The sequence below is a fragment of the Anabrus simplex genome, chromosome 1 (genome assembly GCF_040414725.1).
Source record: "Anabrus simplex isolate iqAnaSimp1 chromosome 1, ASM4041472v1, whole genome shotgun sequence".
NCBI lineage: Eukaryota > Metazoa > Arthropoda > Insecta > Orthoptera > Tettigoniidae > Anabrus > Anabrus simplex.
The window spans coordinates 1,370,797,473-1,370,813,525 of record NC_090265.1 but is presented as its reverse complement, the minus strand read 5'-3'; the positions used below and the strand labels follow the sequence as shown (position 1 = coordinate 1,370,813,525).

Genomic DNA, 16,053 nt, shown 5'->3' with positions numbered 1-16,053 from the left:
TGCGGAGGTAGAAAGAAAGAAAGAAAGATGTTATGTGGCCATTACCTTGTAGATGTACTGCTGACCGATGAAAGAGGCCGCCAACCTCCTGCTTTGACACACACACTTAGTAAGATGCCGACCAAATGGCGAAGAAACGAGAAAAGTCGCAGTTTAGAAACCCTCAGGGAAGGTTCGAGATCATTCACGACTAATCATGACACACCCTCTGAATTTTATTGGTAGATTTTCAAAGTAACACTCGGAATCGGAGAAGAAGCCTGTGATAGGTGGAAATTTAATTACAGAAATTAGTGATTGGTTGGATTCAAAACTGCCGGAAAGGAAAGGTAAATATTGCCAACCCCAAAATAAATGAACATCAAGTAGTTAAAAGCAACCTAGAAATACAAAACAAAGGTTCTTTCACTTCGCACCAGGGTGCATGATCATAGTTTTTAGTTGTGTCATCTCTGGAAGAACGTCCAAACTTCTTGATGAATGTCAAACAAAACAAGTAGAAATTCACTCAGGTTAGGAAACTGCACAATAACTAAATTACGTAATATTTTAGTGGTGACATCTTCTGATTAAATTTCTAAGTTGGTGTAGTTTCAGTTTCACGGTTTTACCAATAGAGGAGTTCATTTAGGCGCAGAATTTGAATGTGCGGCGTTGGGATGTACCTCCCGATACAATAATAATAATAATAATAATAATAATAATAATAATAATAATAATAATAATAATAATAATCCTGGAGTCGAATCCAAGCCTGGTAGGTTAAGCTTGCAAACGTAGCGATCTGCCCTATATTGTCAAATCTCCCACGCTGTGACGTCACACGCTCAACAGCCAATGAGTTCTTGTCTAGTAGCCGCTGAAGCTCCCTACTGATATATGTCTGATTTGGGTGCGCGTCGGAATAAGGATGCTGAAGTAAAACTGGCATGTGGAACAGTTGGGAGATAATGATAAAATGTTACAGGTAGAGTGGGAATTGTGTTCGTTGGAGCACTAGTTCGGTTATTCTGTGTACTGACATCGTTGGGTGAAGTGACAAGTGATTTCACTTGACTGGTAAAAGTATTTACACTGTTTTGAAGAGCGACGAATTTACACCGTGCAGAGGGGAAGATTCCTAATCACTTTGCCAATTGAAAGTTGAGTTTGTAACAGCGTTTGAATACTTCCGTTTCTCGTAAATTTGAAGAGTAACATACTGAGAAATGTCATTATGTACTTGTATATAAGCCGACTTATCGTATTCTTGGCAATATCTATCCGCCGGAAAACGTGAGTCCTTACAAAAAAAAAAAAAAAACAGTACGGAACGGTGTGATCTGAATACTGTGTTATATCATGAGGCCTCGCGCAGCCACTTCAGCGCTCTGCGATCTACATTGAACTAAAGCATTACTATTATCTAAGGAATCGGCGACACTGTACTAAAGATATTATAAATGGCTGTACAGTGAACCTTGATCCAAGTACGTAAATACGTAGATATCGAGATTCAAATTTGTTGATGAGTATTTTTTTCCTCAATAGCTATATGTTAACTAATGGTAAGCCAAACATAATCTCCTGTAGAAATTCTTTTTCATTGATGCGAATGTAAATATCTAGTTGGTGATTACGAAATAATATTGTGAATCAACAAACTGTTTGGCTGCAACACCAGAACTAGTTTTAATCCTGAAGCAATTTTGACCTCTCACAATTGCCATCGGATGAAGATTTTCTTCATTCTTCCTTCGATTACCACGTAAAATGGTAAACTGTCATTTCGGCTGTATCTGTTGCTACTACTGCTGTTCAGGCGATTATCCTATCGAAAATTATTGTTCATCATTTCCACTGGCTGAGATGTTTAGTTATTGATTGTGTTGGCACTAGGTGTAGATTCTGAGGAACCCTAACTACTTTTAAAATTATGACCACATGATCGTTTTCTACTGCCACTAGTTCGTAGCCGCTTATTTTGTTATAACATTCATTACAGAGACAAGAACTAATGTAAACACTTGTATTCGTTGTTATATTGCAGGATTAGTTTATTTCCTGAAATAATTTCCGAGTTCAGAAGTCCTGAGTTGTAACCATGTCCGTGAGCTGTTGGATTAAACATAGCGATTAGTTGCTGCTGCTACGGTTGAATTTATTGATGTAGAAGACGCCGGTGTATTTGATGGTTAAATACATTGCCCACTGAGCATTATCTTTTTGGTATGTTTCTAAATAACATGCCTGTAACACTGCCCCAAAGGCTTAGTACGTGTCCGGTGGGTCAGCCATCTGAAAGCAATAAATCTATTAAAAAACACAGTCCTTATTGACTTTTAATCAGTATTGCCAAAACTTGAGGACAAAAAGTATTTCCAACTGATTGCCTAAATAGCCCTAAATGGATAAATATTTCGGGTAGCTTGCAGTTATTTGATATCCATATGAATGTTATAGGCATATGACTGTAACAAGTTCCAGTGTCTGCTTTGATGTTCTCGCGTACTGAATGCGATAACAGACACCAATCGTTGATGCTCCTCATTCAGTGCAGTGATATTGTCATTTTGGAGCAAGTAGCAACGTTAACAGCATCTAATAGCATTAAACTGAACCAAGTACCGCTGCCCGCTTTGATGTATTCGCAATACAGAGAGCTATATTAGCAAACGGCAGTAATTAAATATTCAATATATTTGTGTTCTGTTCATTTAACCGTCTAGGTAGTAGACATCGTCTCCATTTGCTCGCACTACAAAGGCAGATTTAATGAGTTATGTAGAATCTGGTGATTATTTATCAAGTAATTACGTTAGTTATTTATTTCACGATAGAGTCTCCAGAGAAATATATATTAGACAACGAAATATTTTTTCTTTCGAGCTTGGTGTTTTGGACTTAGTTTAACCGGCTATCTGTCCGCACCTACAGATAATAATTAGAGGAAATGTCAAAACATAATATCACGCATTGCATGTGTGTTTATTATGATGGCTTCAACATTAATATTTACGATAATTTAAAAACTAATACTTTGTTACCACAACATAAGGATTTTATATTCAGTCAGTTCCTGACTCTTGTCCCAATGTTTATCACCGTGTAGATCAGTTGCCTAACATAATCGATTGTGGAATTTACGCCATCGCTTTTGCTCCATCCGTCACTTCATCAGAAATTCGTCCATGATGGCATGAGTTATCACATGAAAGAAGTTTTGACCGTCAAGGGATGTATAAATTCCATGTGTTAAATCAAAACATTTTAAATGAGCTGACAATACAACGTATTACAAATCCATGTGGAAGAAGAAAAGTGTAATGAAAGGCGAAAGTGGCAAACGTTAACTGTACAGTTACAGAGATAAACAATGTAGCTAAAACCATACGTTTGAGGAAATATGAATTGAGTAAACTTAAGTCACAGGAAGGAGGAAGTAATGACTCTAAATTCCCAGACCTCTACGTCTAACATAAGAATGTCAGAAGACGCGGACAAGAAAACAATGACTCCTCTTTAGTTCTTTCAACAGTAGGTCAGTTATTTATAATGAACAACGAATTATCTTTCTCTAGAAAGTTGGTTTTGCTTGGTGCACACTTCAAACAGTGCCTGACAGTAATTCCTCACTGTTACGGAACACGTTTTATCCAGTCAAGGTTTAAATATTGAATATGATGTCCCAAAATTAACGTTTAACTTCATTGAATGGTTTCAAAAACTCAAAAACGGGGAACTAGGCCAAATGGAACTAATGAGATTCAACAAAACTGGATTTAAAAATATATTGTACGATAGTAATTGGTTCGTATTTTAATCCAAGTGAACCAGAGAGACAAGGAAATGCAATTTGGTCCTTGTTTCAATGACGGTGAAATCCTGACATTCACCTCCCCGCGGTAGAGAGGGGGCAACGACTGCATATAAAAATATCATTTTATATGCGGGCGGCTAACGAATGAAGGGACCGATTATCTCCAGGTATGAGGAGGTCCCCTATACCAAGTGCCAACAGTCTCTTTGAGAGTGGATGAGCGGGTATGGGTAAGGGAACTCTATTGTCCTGGGGACAAGAAATTGTTCCCAAAGGCGGAGGAAGCAGTTTGATCAACGGCATTAGGATGCAGAAGGCAATGGGAAACCACTGCATTAAAGATCCTGAGAGATATTCCAATAAATTCACATGGCATGGCTGCAGCGTCAAGATCGGAGCTGGCCGTGTGGATCGTCTACCTCCGTTTGGAGACCACGTCCTAAAAAGAAGAAGTGAGTAGAATGTTTTCCAAAGAAGCATTATATTTTGTCGAAGAAACGAACAAGTTAACATCATCAACCAATAGGTTCTGAATAGTTTGACAAGTGATCAAATAACGTACATTAGCATTGACTCCATAATGTGCCATGATGTTAATGAAGTTAATAAAGATGGTTTGTGTCATAGGGAAATTGAATTTAAGAGAGCTAGATAAAAAATATCGTTAAAACAGAAACTTAGAAGTGATCAGCTTCAGGAAGAAAGTATGTTATTCCAAAAATAGACTAAGCACCTGTGAATACAGTTATGCCATTCGTTCTTAAATGAATGCAATTTCCTCTGAATTTAACTTTCTCTGTCACAATGAATGGGTCACCATGTTAAAGTTTAACGTTGCGATAAATATTCCCTCTGCAGTGTATTGTACAGTTGTATATACTGCACCTTTCTTAAGCGTACGTAGATCCATAGACGTCAAAATACAACTCCGAGCTACAACTGCACTCAATATGGTTTGTAAGGAAATTCTACAATACCTGTTTAGATTCAATTCGAATGCCGTATAAGACCTAGAAAATGTAACTTTTATTCATAAGATACATTAATAGTCCATTTAGGATTTTCAATTACTTTATAGGTTGTAATTCTTAATGTTGAAGTCAGGCTAACGTACCAGTCACAATCAGAACGTCCAAAATAAATATGGCTAGAATTGTCCAATTTAGGAAAAGAAAGTGTCCAAAATACCACTAGTGGCTCTTTAGAAAATGTGTGGCTAATTTAATACTCGAAGTGGCTAGATCTAGCAATATAGTACCTAAATTGGCAACCATGCTAATAATTAGAATTTATATTAATTTAAAACAGAAGTTTAGTTTTTCTTGCGCACGAACGAATGTGCCTTGATTACTTAGAGAGCTCCAAATGAGTAAATCACTCCACGCCTCCTGCTAACGAACCTGGAAAGGGAGTTACGGAGTGGCTTACTCCATTTACAGCCTATCTGGGTAAAGCGAGATAGGCATTGCCGGAGAAGTTAAGAAAGAATGTGGCGGGGGCTGGAACTGTGCAGGAAAGATGCCTCTGACCTACATGCGTGCGAAATTACAGTTGAGGGATACTTGGACAGCCCTGCTTTACAGGATGATCTTCATCACACAATTTGCCGTGCCCGTACGAACGGAGCTGCTCCAGTCTCTCTGAGAGCGGTAATACGTAAGGATCTTTACACGTGGTCTTCCTTCGCGAGCTCTGTCAGTCCGAATAACGTACGTGAACCACTGCAGCACTCGCAGCTCGGACCATTTGCTGATTTATGAATCTTCTGCATCCACTATTCGGGAGATAGTAGGTTTGAACCTCACTGTCCGCAGCCCTGAAGATGGTTTTCCGTGATTTCCCATTTTCACACCAGGCAAATGCTGGGGCTGTACTTTAATTAAGGCCACGGACGCTTCCTTCCCACTCCTAGCCCTTCCCTGTCCCATCGTCGCCATAAGACCTATCTGTGACGGTGCGACGTAAAGCAACTAGCAAAAAAATCTTCTGGATCACCCAGCATTGTGAGCTCTAAAAGGGCAAGTCTGACTATCATCTAGTAGACTCTTTTTAAACTTCTTTTTTGCTAGTTGCTTTACGTCGCACCGACACATATAGGTATTATGGTGACGATGAGATAGGAAAGGTCTGGGAGTGGGAAGGAAGCGGCCGTAGCCTTAATTAAGGTACAGCCCGAGAATTTGCCTGTGTGAAAATGGGAAAGCATGGAAAACCACTTTTAGGGCTTCCGACAGTGGGGTTCGAACCCACTATCTCCCGGATGCAAGGTCACAGCAGAGCGCCCCTAACCGCACGGCCAACTCACCCGGTTTTTTAACTTTATCGTGCAGCCGTCTTGATAAAAAATATTTGTTAATAGATCTCCATTTCATCCTGCCATCATTGTTGCGGTAATTGGCATCGTCGTCATCTCTGGTACGGTAGCAATGACAGAATAGACATAGACGAACCTGTCTGTCGCTATCAGTGGTTCGCCGTCCTGAGAAGGGAGCGTTCTGTGGATCAAGAAGTTTAGGCTTTGCGAAGTTGCTTAGCACGTATTGTTTTCTTTCGGCTGATCCTGAGCCTGTTTCACTGTACCAATGTTCTCCATCGTTCTAACGCCACCCCGACCTCTTCACGTGTTTACCTATCAGAACCATATCATCTGCGCATGGCAGGGTCAATCGGAGATTTGGTATCAGCTGCTCTGCCAAATAGTTAATGACAATATCGATCATTATACAAAGCTTTTGGCGTTGATATCTTACCTGAGGTAACAAAAGAGTCTTTGCAGTGACGTCTATTTTGAAAATGCATGAACAATGCATACTTATGAAATGAAGAGGATAAATTACTTTTAAAAGTCCATTTTGATATTATTATACTTATGGACGAAAACAATCCCTGCATCCATTTTGATATTATTATACTTATGAACGAAAACATTCTCTGCATCCATTTTGATATTATTATACTTATGAACGAAAACATTCCCTGCATCCATTTTGATATTATTATACTTATGAACGAAAACATTCCCTGCATCCATTTTGATATTATTATACTTATGAACGAAAACATTCTCTGCATCCATTTTGATATTATTATACTTATGAACGAAAACATTCTCTGCATCCATTTTGATATTATTATACTTATGAACGAAAACATTCCCTGCATCCATGTGTGATAGTGTTGTTAATATCTGAAACAGGTCTTGCGTTATTACCTGAAATGTAATTGAATTGGCGGCATCACCTCATCTTTCCTGTAGTCGCTTTTAGCGCAACTCATTATTTAATTCCGAATCAATACATACACTAGATCTGCATGTGTTTTCATTGAAATATGGATCAAAGCAATAAGAACATATCCTGTCGAAATCTATGACTGTTTCAACTCAATTGGTGTATATGATTTGCACGTCACCTGTTCACAAAATATTTTTCATATAGGAATGGTTTAAGTAAAATATAGAGAATATATCGCTTTCTTTGTCTTACAGTCTGTACAGTACTGCATATTATGATATATGTGGGACATAAATACCGTGTTTAATTAAACACTTCCTCTGAACAAGGATATAACTAATACGCATTTTAAAAGTGAGATTTCATTGGGAATAGGGTCTATCATCACGCCTCTATGCTGTGGTGTCATCTACTGTCTTACATTTGAACTGCAAGCTGATTTACAGGCAGCAGAACTTTGTCCTCCGTGTTGTAAGGATGGAACATAGGTCAAGATGGTGGACAATTCTTGTGTTGATTCATCACCAGGTGTACTAAATCATTTCAAGAAAGGCCCCAGACGAAATAAATTATATATTTTGAAATATTTTCTTGACATTTTTATTGTTATCACTTGCTATCATTTATGTTCGAAATGCATTCACAGAATTTCTCTTCTGTTATATACAGACGTAAAACATACTCGCAGGTTATTTTCGATCGTATAATTTTCAATTCATATATTATTTTTACATGCCTCCGTGGCTCAGGCGGTAGCGCGTCGGCTTCTCACCGCTGGGTTCCGTGGTTCAAATCCCGGTCACTCCATGTGAGGTTTCTGCTGGAGAAAGCGGAGGCGGGACAGGTTTTCTCCGGGTACTCCGGTTTTCCCTGTCATCTTTCATTCCAGCAACACTCTCCAATATCATTTCATTTCATTTCATCTGTTAGTTTGCCCCAGAGGAGTACGACAGGTTTCGGCATCCGGCACAATTCCTATAGTCGCAGTAAGATGGGGTCTTCATTCATTCCATCCCTGGCCTGGTCTTTATCTGGAAAACGGGTTGTAGATTTTCATTTTTCACATTATTCTTAAACCCTTGAGTTATACATTTAAATATTCTTTTTAATAGATGGACTCATTTGTACACTTGCATGTGCAATTGGTTGAAGTTGTGTATACGATGTAATAAACCCCAAGTATAAATTGGATGCCGTTATGCATCACTAGACCAAGCGCCAAAAGTTGGTTGCGAGATAATCGCGTTTAAATTTGGTTCTATGTGTAAATTCGAGCGAACATAATTTTGCTAAATATGGTATTACTGGTGTTGTAGGATAATAAATTGTACCTTCTCACCAAATTTCAACATTTCTATACTCGCACTACATAGATTTTCTTGAAGAAATGGCGCTTAGTCTACTGATGCAATTTAAGGTTTTTCTCAAGTGCGAATAATGTATCACGATGCTACAACAATAACCGCTAACTGTAGAGTATCTACTGAGTAAAACTTCAAAAAATATAACGTGGTGGCAGCCATGATTAAAAACTGAATCTCCTACTGTCTGAAAAGGCCCGCTAAGTGCTTGATCCACCACGAGCCGCGCCACAACTCCGGTACATTATTCAAGTTTTAGATGGCGAAATTCTAGAAGGGAAGCTATTCTCTAAATTCGTTGCTACAACGACTTACTAATTTGAGGAATTTCAACTTCTCTGAGTCAAATACAAATGGTAAGACACGAGCTATTTTACTCTATACAATTTTTGAATGGATTTTCCTTCACGATAGGCCTATTATATTCTGAGAGCACAGTATTGACGTGATATTTTTAAGCCTTGTTTTGTTCTGCTTGAGACAGAGATGTGATTAAAGATATTTTCTCCAATAAATACACACAAATCACTGGACAGGTAATAAGATTGTCTCTCTCAGTTCTTTCAGTCTCGAAATCTGGATCTCCATTAAATCCATCTACGTCATCCACGATGTCAGAATCTGCTTCAAGATTCTGGTAAAATTGTTTGGCATCTGCAGGTATTAAGTGCATCAGCGAACCAAAGTCTCTTAGTTTGGCTTCAGAGATAGGTTTTCCTTTTGGCCACAAAGGTATTAATGCCTGGTGAAAGGGAACTCTACTTTCCCGTGGTCGTCCCTGTCTTGACTTATTATATTTACTTCCTGACATTCACCATCAAATTCTAGAGAATGATTCTCAGACGCAACCTTCTTAGCAAGCTGCATTAGTAGCATTGTCCTTCTCCTTACTTTTGGAAGTATTTGATACATCACTGAACTTCGTCACTTGATAAACCACTCAACGTATCACCACGTAAAAATGTCAGCACTATCGAAAACGCGGGCTCCCTCGCTGTCATCCGCGCGCAATATGAGAAATGTGGCGCTTGGTCTAATGATGCAAACTGGAATGTCGCATAGTCTACTGATGCAATTTACATTTTTTCTGATTCCCGCTTTGTCGCTTAGGTTTTCTGTTTACTAACAACTAACGGCCTCTTGTAATACAGTGGGGAATCTTTTATAAATAGCTCAAGCCTTCCTCTACAAGATGGCGCTAAAATCTCAATTTTCTTCAAATGGCGCTTAGTCTACTGATGCATAACGACATCCAATTTCCTCTCTCCTGAAAAAAAAAGGCTGATTTATTGGTTACATCCTTATTCCGTGGAGGTCTCCTATTATAGCTTATATTGTAATGAAATGAAATAGCGTACGGCTTTTTTAGTGCCTGGAGTGTCCAAGGAGACGTTCGGCTCGCCAGGTGCAGGTCTTTCGACTTGACGCCCGTAGACGACCTGCGCGTCGTGATGAGGATGAAATGATGATGAAGACGACACATACACCCAGCCCCCGTGCCAGCGAAATTAACCAATGAAAATCCACACAGCCTGTTTCCATTCATTCGACCGGGTCAGGAATGGAATGGATGAAGCCCCCATCTAGCGGCGAGGATAGGAAATGTGCCGGCTGCCGAAGCCTATCGCACTCCTCTGGGGCAATAATAAATGAATGACAGGTGAAATGAAATGTTAATGGAGAGTGTTGCTGGAATGAAAGATGACAGGGAAAACCGGAGTACCCGGAGAAAAACCTGCCCGCCTCCGCTTTGTCCAGCACAAATCTCACATGGAGTGACCGGGATTTGAACCTCGGTATCCAGCGGTGAGAGGCCGGTGCGCTGCCGCCTGAGCCACGGAGGCTCTCAGCGAAATTAACCAATGATGGTTAAAATTTCCGACCCTGCCGAGAATCGAACCCGGGACCCCTGTGACCAAAGCTAGCACGCTATCATTCAGCCGTAGAAGCGTATATTGTATAATTTTGATATATGAGGGCTGTAAATAAAGTATTAACAATATTGATAGAACGCAATATTTAATGAATGAACAAGTACAATGTTATTACATTACATTCCTTGAATGTAGTCATCCGCCAAGTCCATTATTACCATTTGCCAAATGTCGGGAAACTTTTGGGGGATGCGCGGAGTGCAGATGCCACGTCAAGAAATCGTTGGCCTTGGAGGGCTTACTTCAATTTCCAGAACAGGTCGAAGTCAGAAGGACCCATCTCTGGTGAGTACGGAGGGTGTTCCAAGACCTCCCAATGCTACCGTTGCAATAAGAGCTTGACAATATTTTCGACATGACGACTTGCGTTGTCATGCAACATGATAGGGCTATCGTCTCGCAATAAACGTGGACGCTTGCGCCGCATAGCCGCACGCAGATGTTGCTCCAGAAATCGGCAATGGCAGTCATTGTCAAAGGTTTAACCCTCAGGCACAGCATCCGTCAGAATGACACCCTCAGCATAATCTTCACCCGACTGGGTTCCTTGTGGAAATTTCCGTGGATGTAGCGAAACCGGGTGACGCCATTCACTCGATAGATGCTTTAATTCAGCCTCGTAAGGTCGTACCTATGTCACATCAATGGCGATAATACGCTGTAGAAATGCGTCTCCTCCGTTGCGGTATCTGTCCAGGTCGATGCCAGCCAGTGAATACCGGCGCCATTTCTCTATGTCAGTGAGCTGATATGGAAACCAATGGGACGCAATTTTCCTCGTGTGAAGACTTTTCCTCGATATGTGCCACACCATTTGATTGATGGCTTGTGATCAACCACTATGGATAATTTTTGGACAGTCCGCCGATGGTCTAAGAAAACGAAAACACTGACGATGTTAATCTGATCTTGAGAAGTGCACGGCCGACCCATGCAGTGCAAATCTGCAGTCTCATTCCGACCCACATGAAACGCCTTGACCCATCGTGCAACCGTCCTATACGATAATACATTTTCGTCAGGCTTCACGTAATCTCGATAATATTCTGAAACTTTTTTGCCACTGGCAACCTCGATTTCAATCCACGGATGCTGATCACCTTTTGAAAACATGCTCTAGAGCGGTAAAATGGACACTCGTCATTTCAATTCCATACAGCAAAAACATTCCCAAATCGATGCCCGTCAAATACATACTACGCATCGACAACAGCCCCACCTCACTGCTCTCTTATCATATTTGCTCATGCCCAATCTCCTGCGTGTGTCTGGACTGCGTTGCCACGAGTTTATTTACAGTCCTCGTATTTATTTTCGTGGCAGTTTTAATAAAAGACCGTTTGATGTTATTATTATCAGTATTATTGTTATCATAATTATTATTTCTCTCTTTCAGATACAGCGATACGAAGGAGCATCTACCATATACGGACCAAACACGCTGACTCTCTACCTGAGCCATTATAGCGAGATGGCGGGAAGGCTTGTGAAGGTAAGGGAAGATCATTTTTAAGTAAGATGCATTGATACGGAATAATGCTAGAATTAAGGTATAGAATAATTTCTATAACGTAATTTATCAAAATTTATTTTCACTTGAAAGTATAGTAACGTAAAGGAGGGTAGCTGAATGAATACCCAATGTTATAAGTTGATTCTGATATGTACACTGACTGACAGACAGAGCAAATGCAACACCAAGAAGGAGTGGTTCGAAAGGGATGAAAGTTGGGGAAAAAACAGAGACGGCACGGACGAATAATTGATGTTTATTTCAAACCGATATGCAGGTTTACACAATGCGCACGGCATCGACTCAGTAGGATGTAGGACCACCGCGAGCGGCGATGCACGCAGAAACACGTCGAGGTACAGAGTCAATAAGAGTGCGGATGGTGTCCTGAGGGATGGTTCTCCATTCTCTGTCAACCATTTGCCACAGTTGGTCGTCCGTACGAGGCTGGGGCAAAGTTTGCAAACGGCGTCCAATGAGATCTCACACGTGTTCGATTGGTGAGAGATCCGGAGAGTACGCTGGCCACGGAAGCATCTGTACACCTCGTAGAGCCTGTTGGGAGATGCGAGCAGTGTGTGGGCGGGCATTATCCTGCAAAACAGAGCATTGGGCAGCCCCTGAAGGTACGGGAGTGCCACCGGCCGCAGCACATGCTGCACGTAGCGGTGGGCATTTAACGTGCCTTGAATACGCACTAGAGGTGACGTGGAATCATACGCAATAGCGCCCCAAACCATGATGCCGCGTTGTCTAGCGGTAGGGCGCTCCACAGTTACTGCCGGATTTGACCTTTCTCCACGCCGACGCCACACTCGTCTGCGGTGACTATCACTGACAGAACAGAAGCGTGACTCATCGGAGAATACGACGTTCCGCCATTCCCTCATCCAAGTCGCTCTAGCCCGGCACCATGCCAGGCGTGCACGTCTATGCTGTGGAGTCAATTGTAGTCTTCTGAGCGGACGCCGGGTGTGCAGGCCTCCTTCAACCAATCGACGGGAAATTGTTCTGGTCGATATTGGAACAGCCAGGGTGTCTTGCACATGCTGAAGAATAGCGGTTGACGTGGCGTGCGGGGCTGACACCGCTTGGCGGCGGATGCGCCGATCCTCGCGTGCTGACGTCACTCGGGCTGCGCCTGGACCTCTCGCACGTGCCACATGTCCCTGCGCCAACCATCTTCGCCAGAGGCGCTGCACCGTGGACACATCTCTATGGGTATCGGCTGCGATTTGACGAAGCGACCAACCTGCCCTTCTCAGCCCGATCACCATACCCCTCGTAAAGTCGTCTGTCTGCTGGAAATGCGTCCGTTGACGGCGGCCTGGCATTCTTAGCTATACACGTGTCCTGTGGCACACGTCAACACGTTCTACAATGACTGTCGGCTGAGAAATCACGGTACGAAGTGGGCCATTCGCCAACGCCGTGTCCCATGTATCGTTCGCTACGTGCGCAGCACAGCGGCGCATTTCACATCATGAGCATACCTCAGTGACGTCAGTCTACCCTGCAATTGGCATAAAGTTCTGACCACTCCTTCTTGGTGTTGTATTTGCTCTGTCAGTCAGTGTATTAAACTAATAATTGCTTATACAAATACACAGGAACACTATTGCACCAGTTCTCGCTCTCTCTTGGCTCTCATTAATTCAGTCACGTTAGCTATTCATTCTGACTCTTACTAAGTTGAACAAATCACAATACGCAGTCTTCCACAACAGCTATTTAGACCCTAGGGCAGTTTGCAATTCCACTCACTGTACTCCTTTGCGATCACCAGTTCACAGCTAGTGCGCGCGTAACACAGTTTTACAGTACTGTACGTGGTATACAGTCCATACACTCACGGCAGTCTTCGTTTACTGTGTATTGCCGCTAAGCTGCACTGTCCCGCTCTCGCCGCCAGTCACTATTCATAGCACCAACAGCACTCAATCATCACTGTCCACCGACTGATCCAATGCTCTACAACTGCACCAACTCAAGTGAAACCCTAACACAACTGAACCGCCTGAATCGCTAGCGAAACTAATCCACTGAAGCTCGTCCGGTCTGCCTTAAATATGGAGACGGGCCCTTCCAGTTATTTTAGGGAAGGAGAACCCTCCAGAATCCTATGGAATGTGAAAGTTATGGGTTTACATTCTAGTCATTTATTGCGCTGCCAGTGACGGCTGTAGTGAGATAACGGAGTGGTTACATCATGAACACAAAGACTGATTGGAGTGGATCAAAGAACACAACAATAGGTTATTACACTCGACTGGCGTTGTGGGGTCTTTAATGATACCAGTGACTTTGTACACCTCTGGCGCTCCCTCTGCATTCTGTTCTGGCTATCGCCGTTCACAATAGATGTCACTTAGTGCAAAGTCAATTCATATCTTTAGTTGTAGCTTTTAGTAAATATTAGTTTTCTCAGGAACTTGATTTAAATATTGTGCGGTGCCGTTTACGACCCCACAGCGGCGTTTGTGTTACGAAGTTTGTCGTGACTTAAAATTTTGTAAGTGTTCATATTTCATTCGAAGTGCGTGTTTGATACTTTTTCTTCGTGTAAGTCTTGCTGTGGCTTCCATATTTCTCCCTGACATGTCAGTGTGTGATCCTAGAATCAGGACCCGCAGATGGCTTCTCGCGAATTTCTTCACCATCCTCAATATTATTGGCATAAATTCCTTCATTGTACAGACATTGCTCAAAAACTACATGCCTGTCACTAGTTTTCAGTTTATGAAAACATTGGGCGGACAATTAACTGAATCCTACTTCAACGAATGACTTGTCAGTGACCTACTTGGAAAGAACTGCGAATGGTAGTATCAAGAAATTTTAATAAGGAATCTGTTCCAAACGTGCGATCATCTAATCAAAATTCAAAAAGGAAGTGATGTGCACTGTGTCCTCGCTCTGCTGAAAAAAGGCAAATCAGTACTGTGTGAAATGTGACCGTTCAGTCTGCCAAACGTGCCGTTCCGTGGTGTGTAAGGATTGTGGAGAAGAAGACATGTACTGGGTTTTATGTGGTTGTGAAAATGGCGTAAATGACTGTGAAATTCAAATGTTTTATGAGTTATGTATACTATAATATTTAAATGTACCTTTGAATTTGCTTTAGAGCAATGCACATTTAAAATTTGTTTTCATTGAAGTTTAATTCATGGGAGTGCGATTTTCTTTTAAAATCAGTGACGGTAAAACCATTGTCCGTTATCTCACAATCTATAATCAGCAAAGGTATTAATTTCTCATTCTAGGTAATGAAATATGTATAAGGAAACATAAATAACGTGTATTTATTTTTGACACATAAATAAAATGTGTTTGTGGTCATCCATTCTATGGTATCATTTTCGACCCCACAACACCATTTACGTACCAAAGTCTTCACAACGCCAGTCGAGGGATAAAGAAACAGAAACAAACAGTAGCGGCGGAAAATGAGGCATACTGGGAAAGATGAGAAGTAGGTAGATTGTCACTGCTCCCTTCACTGGACCAAAAAGTGCTATTGCAGCACAACCGGCCCTATGAAGAGCACTATTCATAACATACGGATTCACTAGTCGTGTTTCAGCACCATCCACATATCACCAGCTTCCATGCTGTCACATCGATCAATGCGCTTGTGCACTCGGCTCGATCCTGACTCCACGCGTATGAGGCCCTAACTCGGTGGCGTCACTCGTGACTGGCGCCAGGCTAAATTGCCCCACCCAAGACCTTACAATGGAATCGTAGACACCACCACAATGCCCTTTCTTAAGTGTCCACGTCCCGAGTGGCTCCGCGATTCGACGTCAGGCGATCCAGATGAACTACCGTCATCTTTCATTGGGGAGCCCGCCGGATCATGTAGACGTCATCGTTGATACCCGTGACGACAGTGCATGGGCCTTCCCATAGTGATTGAAGCTTCGGTGATTTCACTTTTGTCTACACAGGACTGTACATCCAAGCTCGGTCGCCCTTGCCTGAAACCTGCAGAGTTCGCCAGCATGTCGTAGCGGCCTTTAAGCCTGTCGCTGACCGACTCGTTGGCTGAATGGTCAGCGTACTGGCCTTCGGTTCAGAGGGTTTCGGGTTCGATTCCCGGCCGGGTCGGGGATTTTAACCTTCATTGGTTAATTCCAGTGGCCCGGGGGCTGGGTGTTTTGTGCTGTCCCCAACATCCCTGCAACTCACACACCACACATAACACTATCCT

The 16,053-nt window shown here is 42.0% G+C and overlaps 1 protein-coding gene across 5 annotated transcripts in view; it reads left to right on the top strand.

Moving 5' to 3' along the window:
- Positions 1-16,053, top strand: part of CDase (neutral ceramidase) — a 1,004,245-nt gene that overhangs the window by 849,958 nt on the left and 138,234 nt on the right. For all 5 annotated transcript variants that reach the window (XM_068225499.1, XM_068225500.1, XM_067137831.2 and 2 more), the window contains exon 11: positions 11,724-11,819. In XM_068225499.1, coding sequence (XP_068081600.1) covers positions 11,724-11,819 — 96 coding nt within the window. The remainder of the gene's footprint in view (positions 1-11,723; positions 11,820-16,053) is intronic.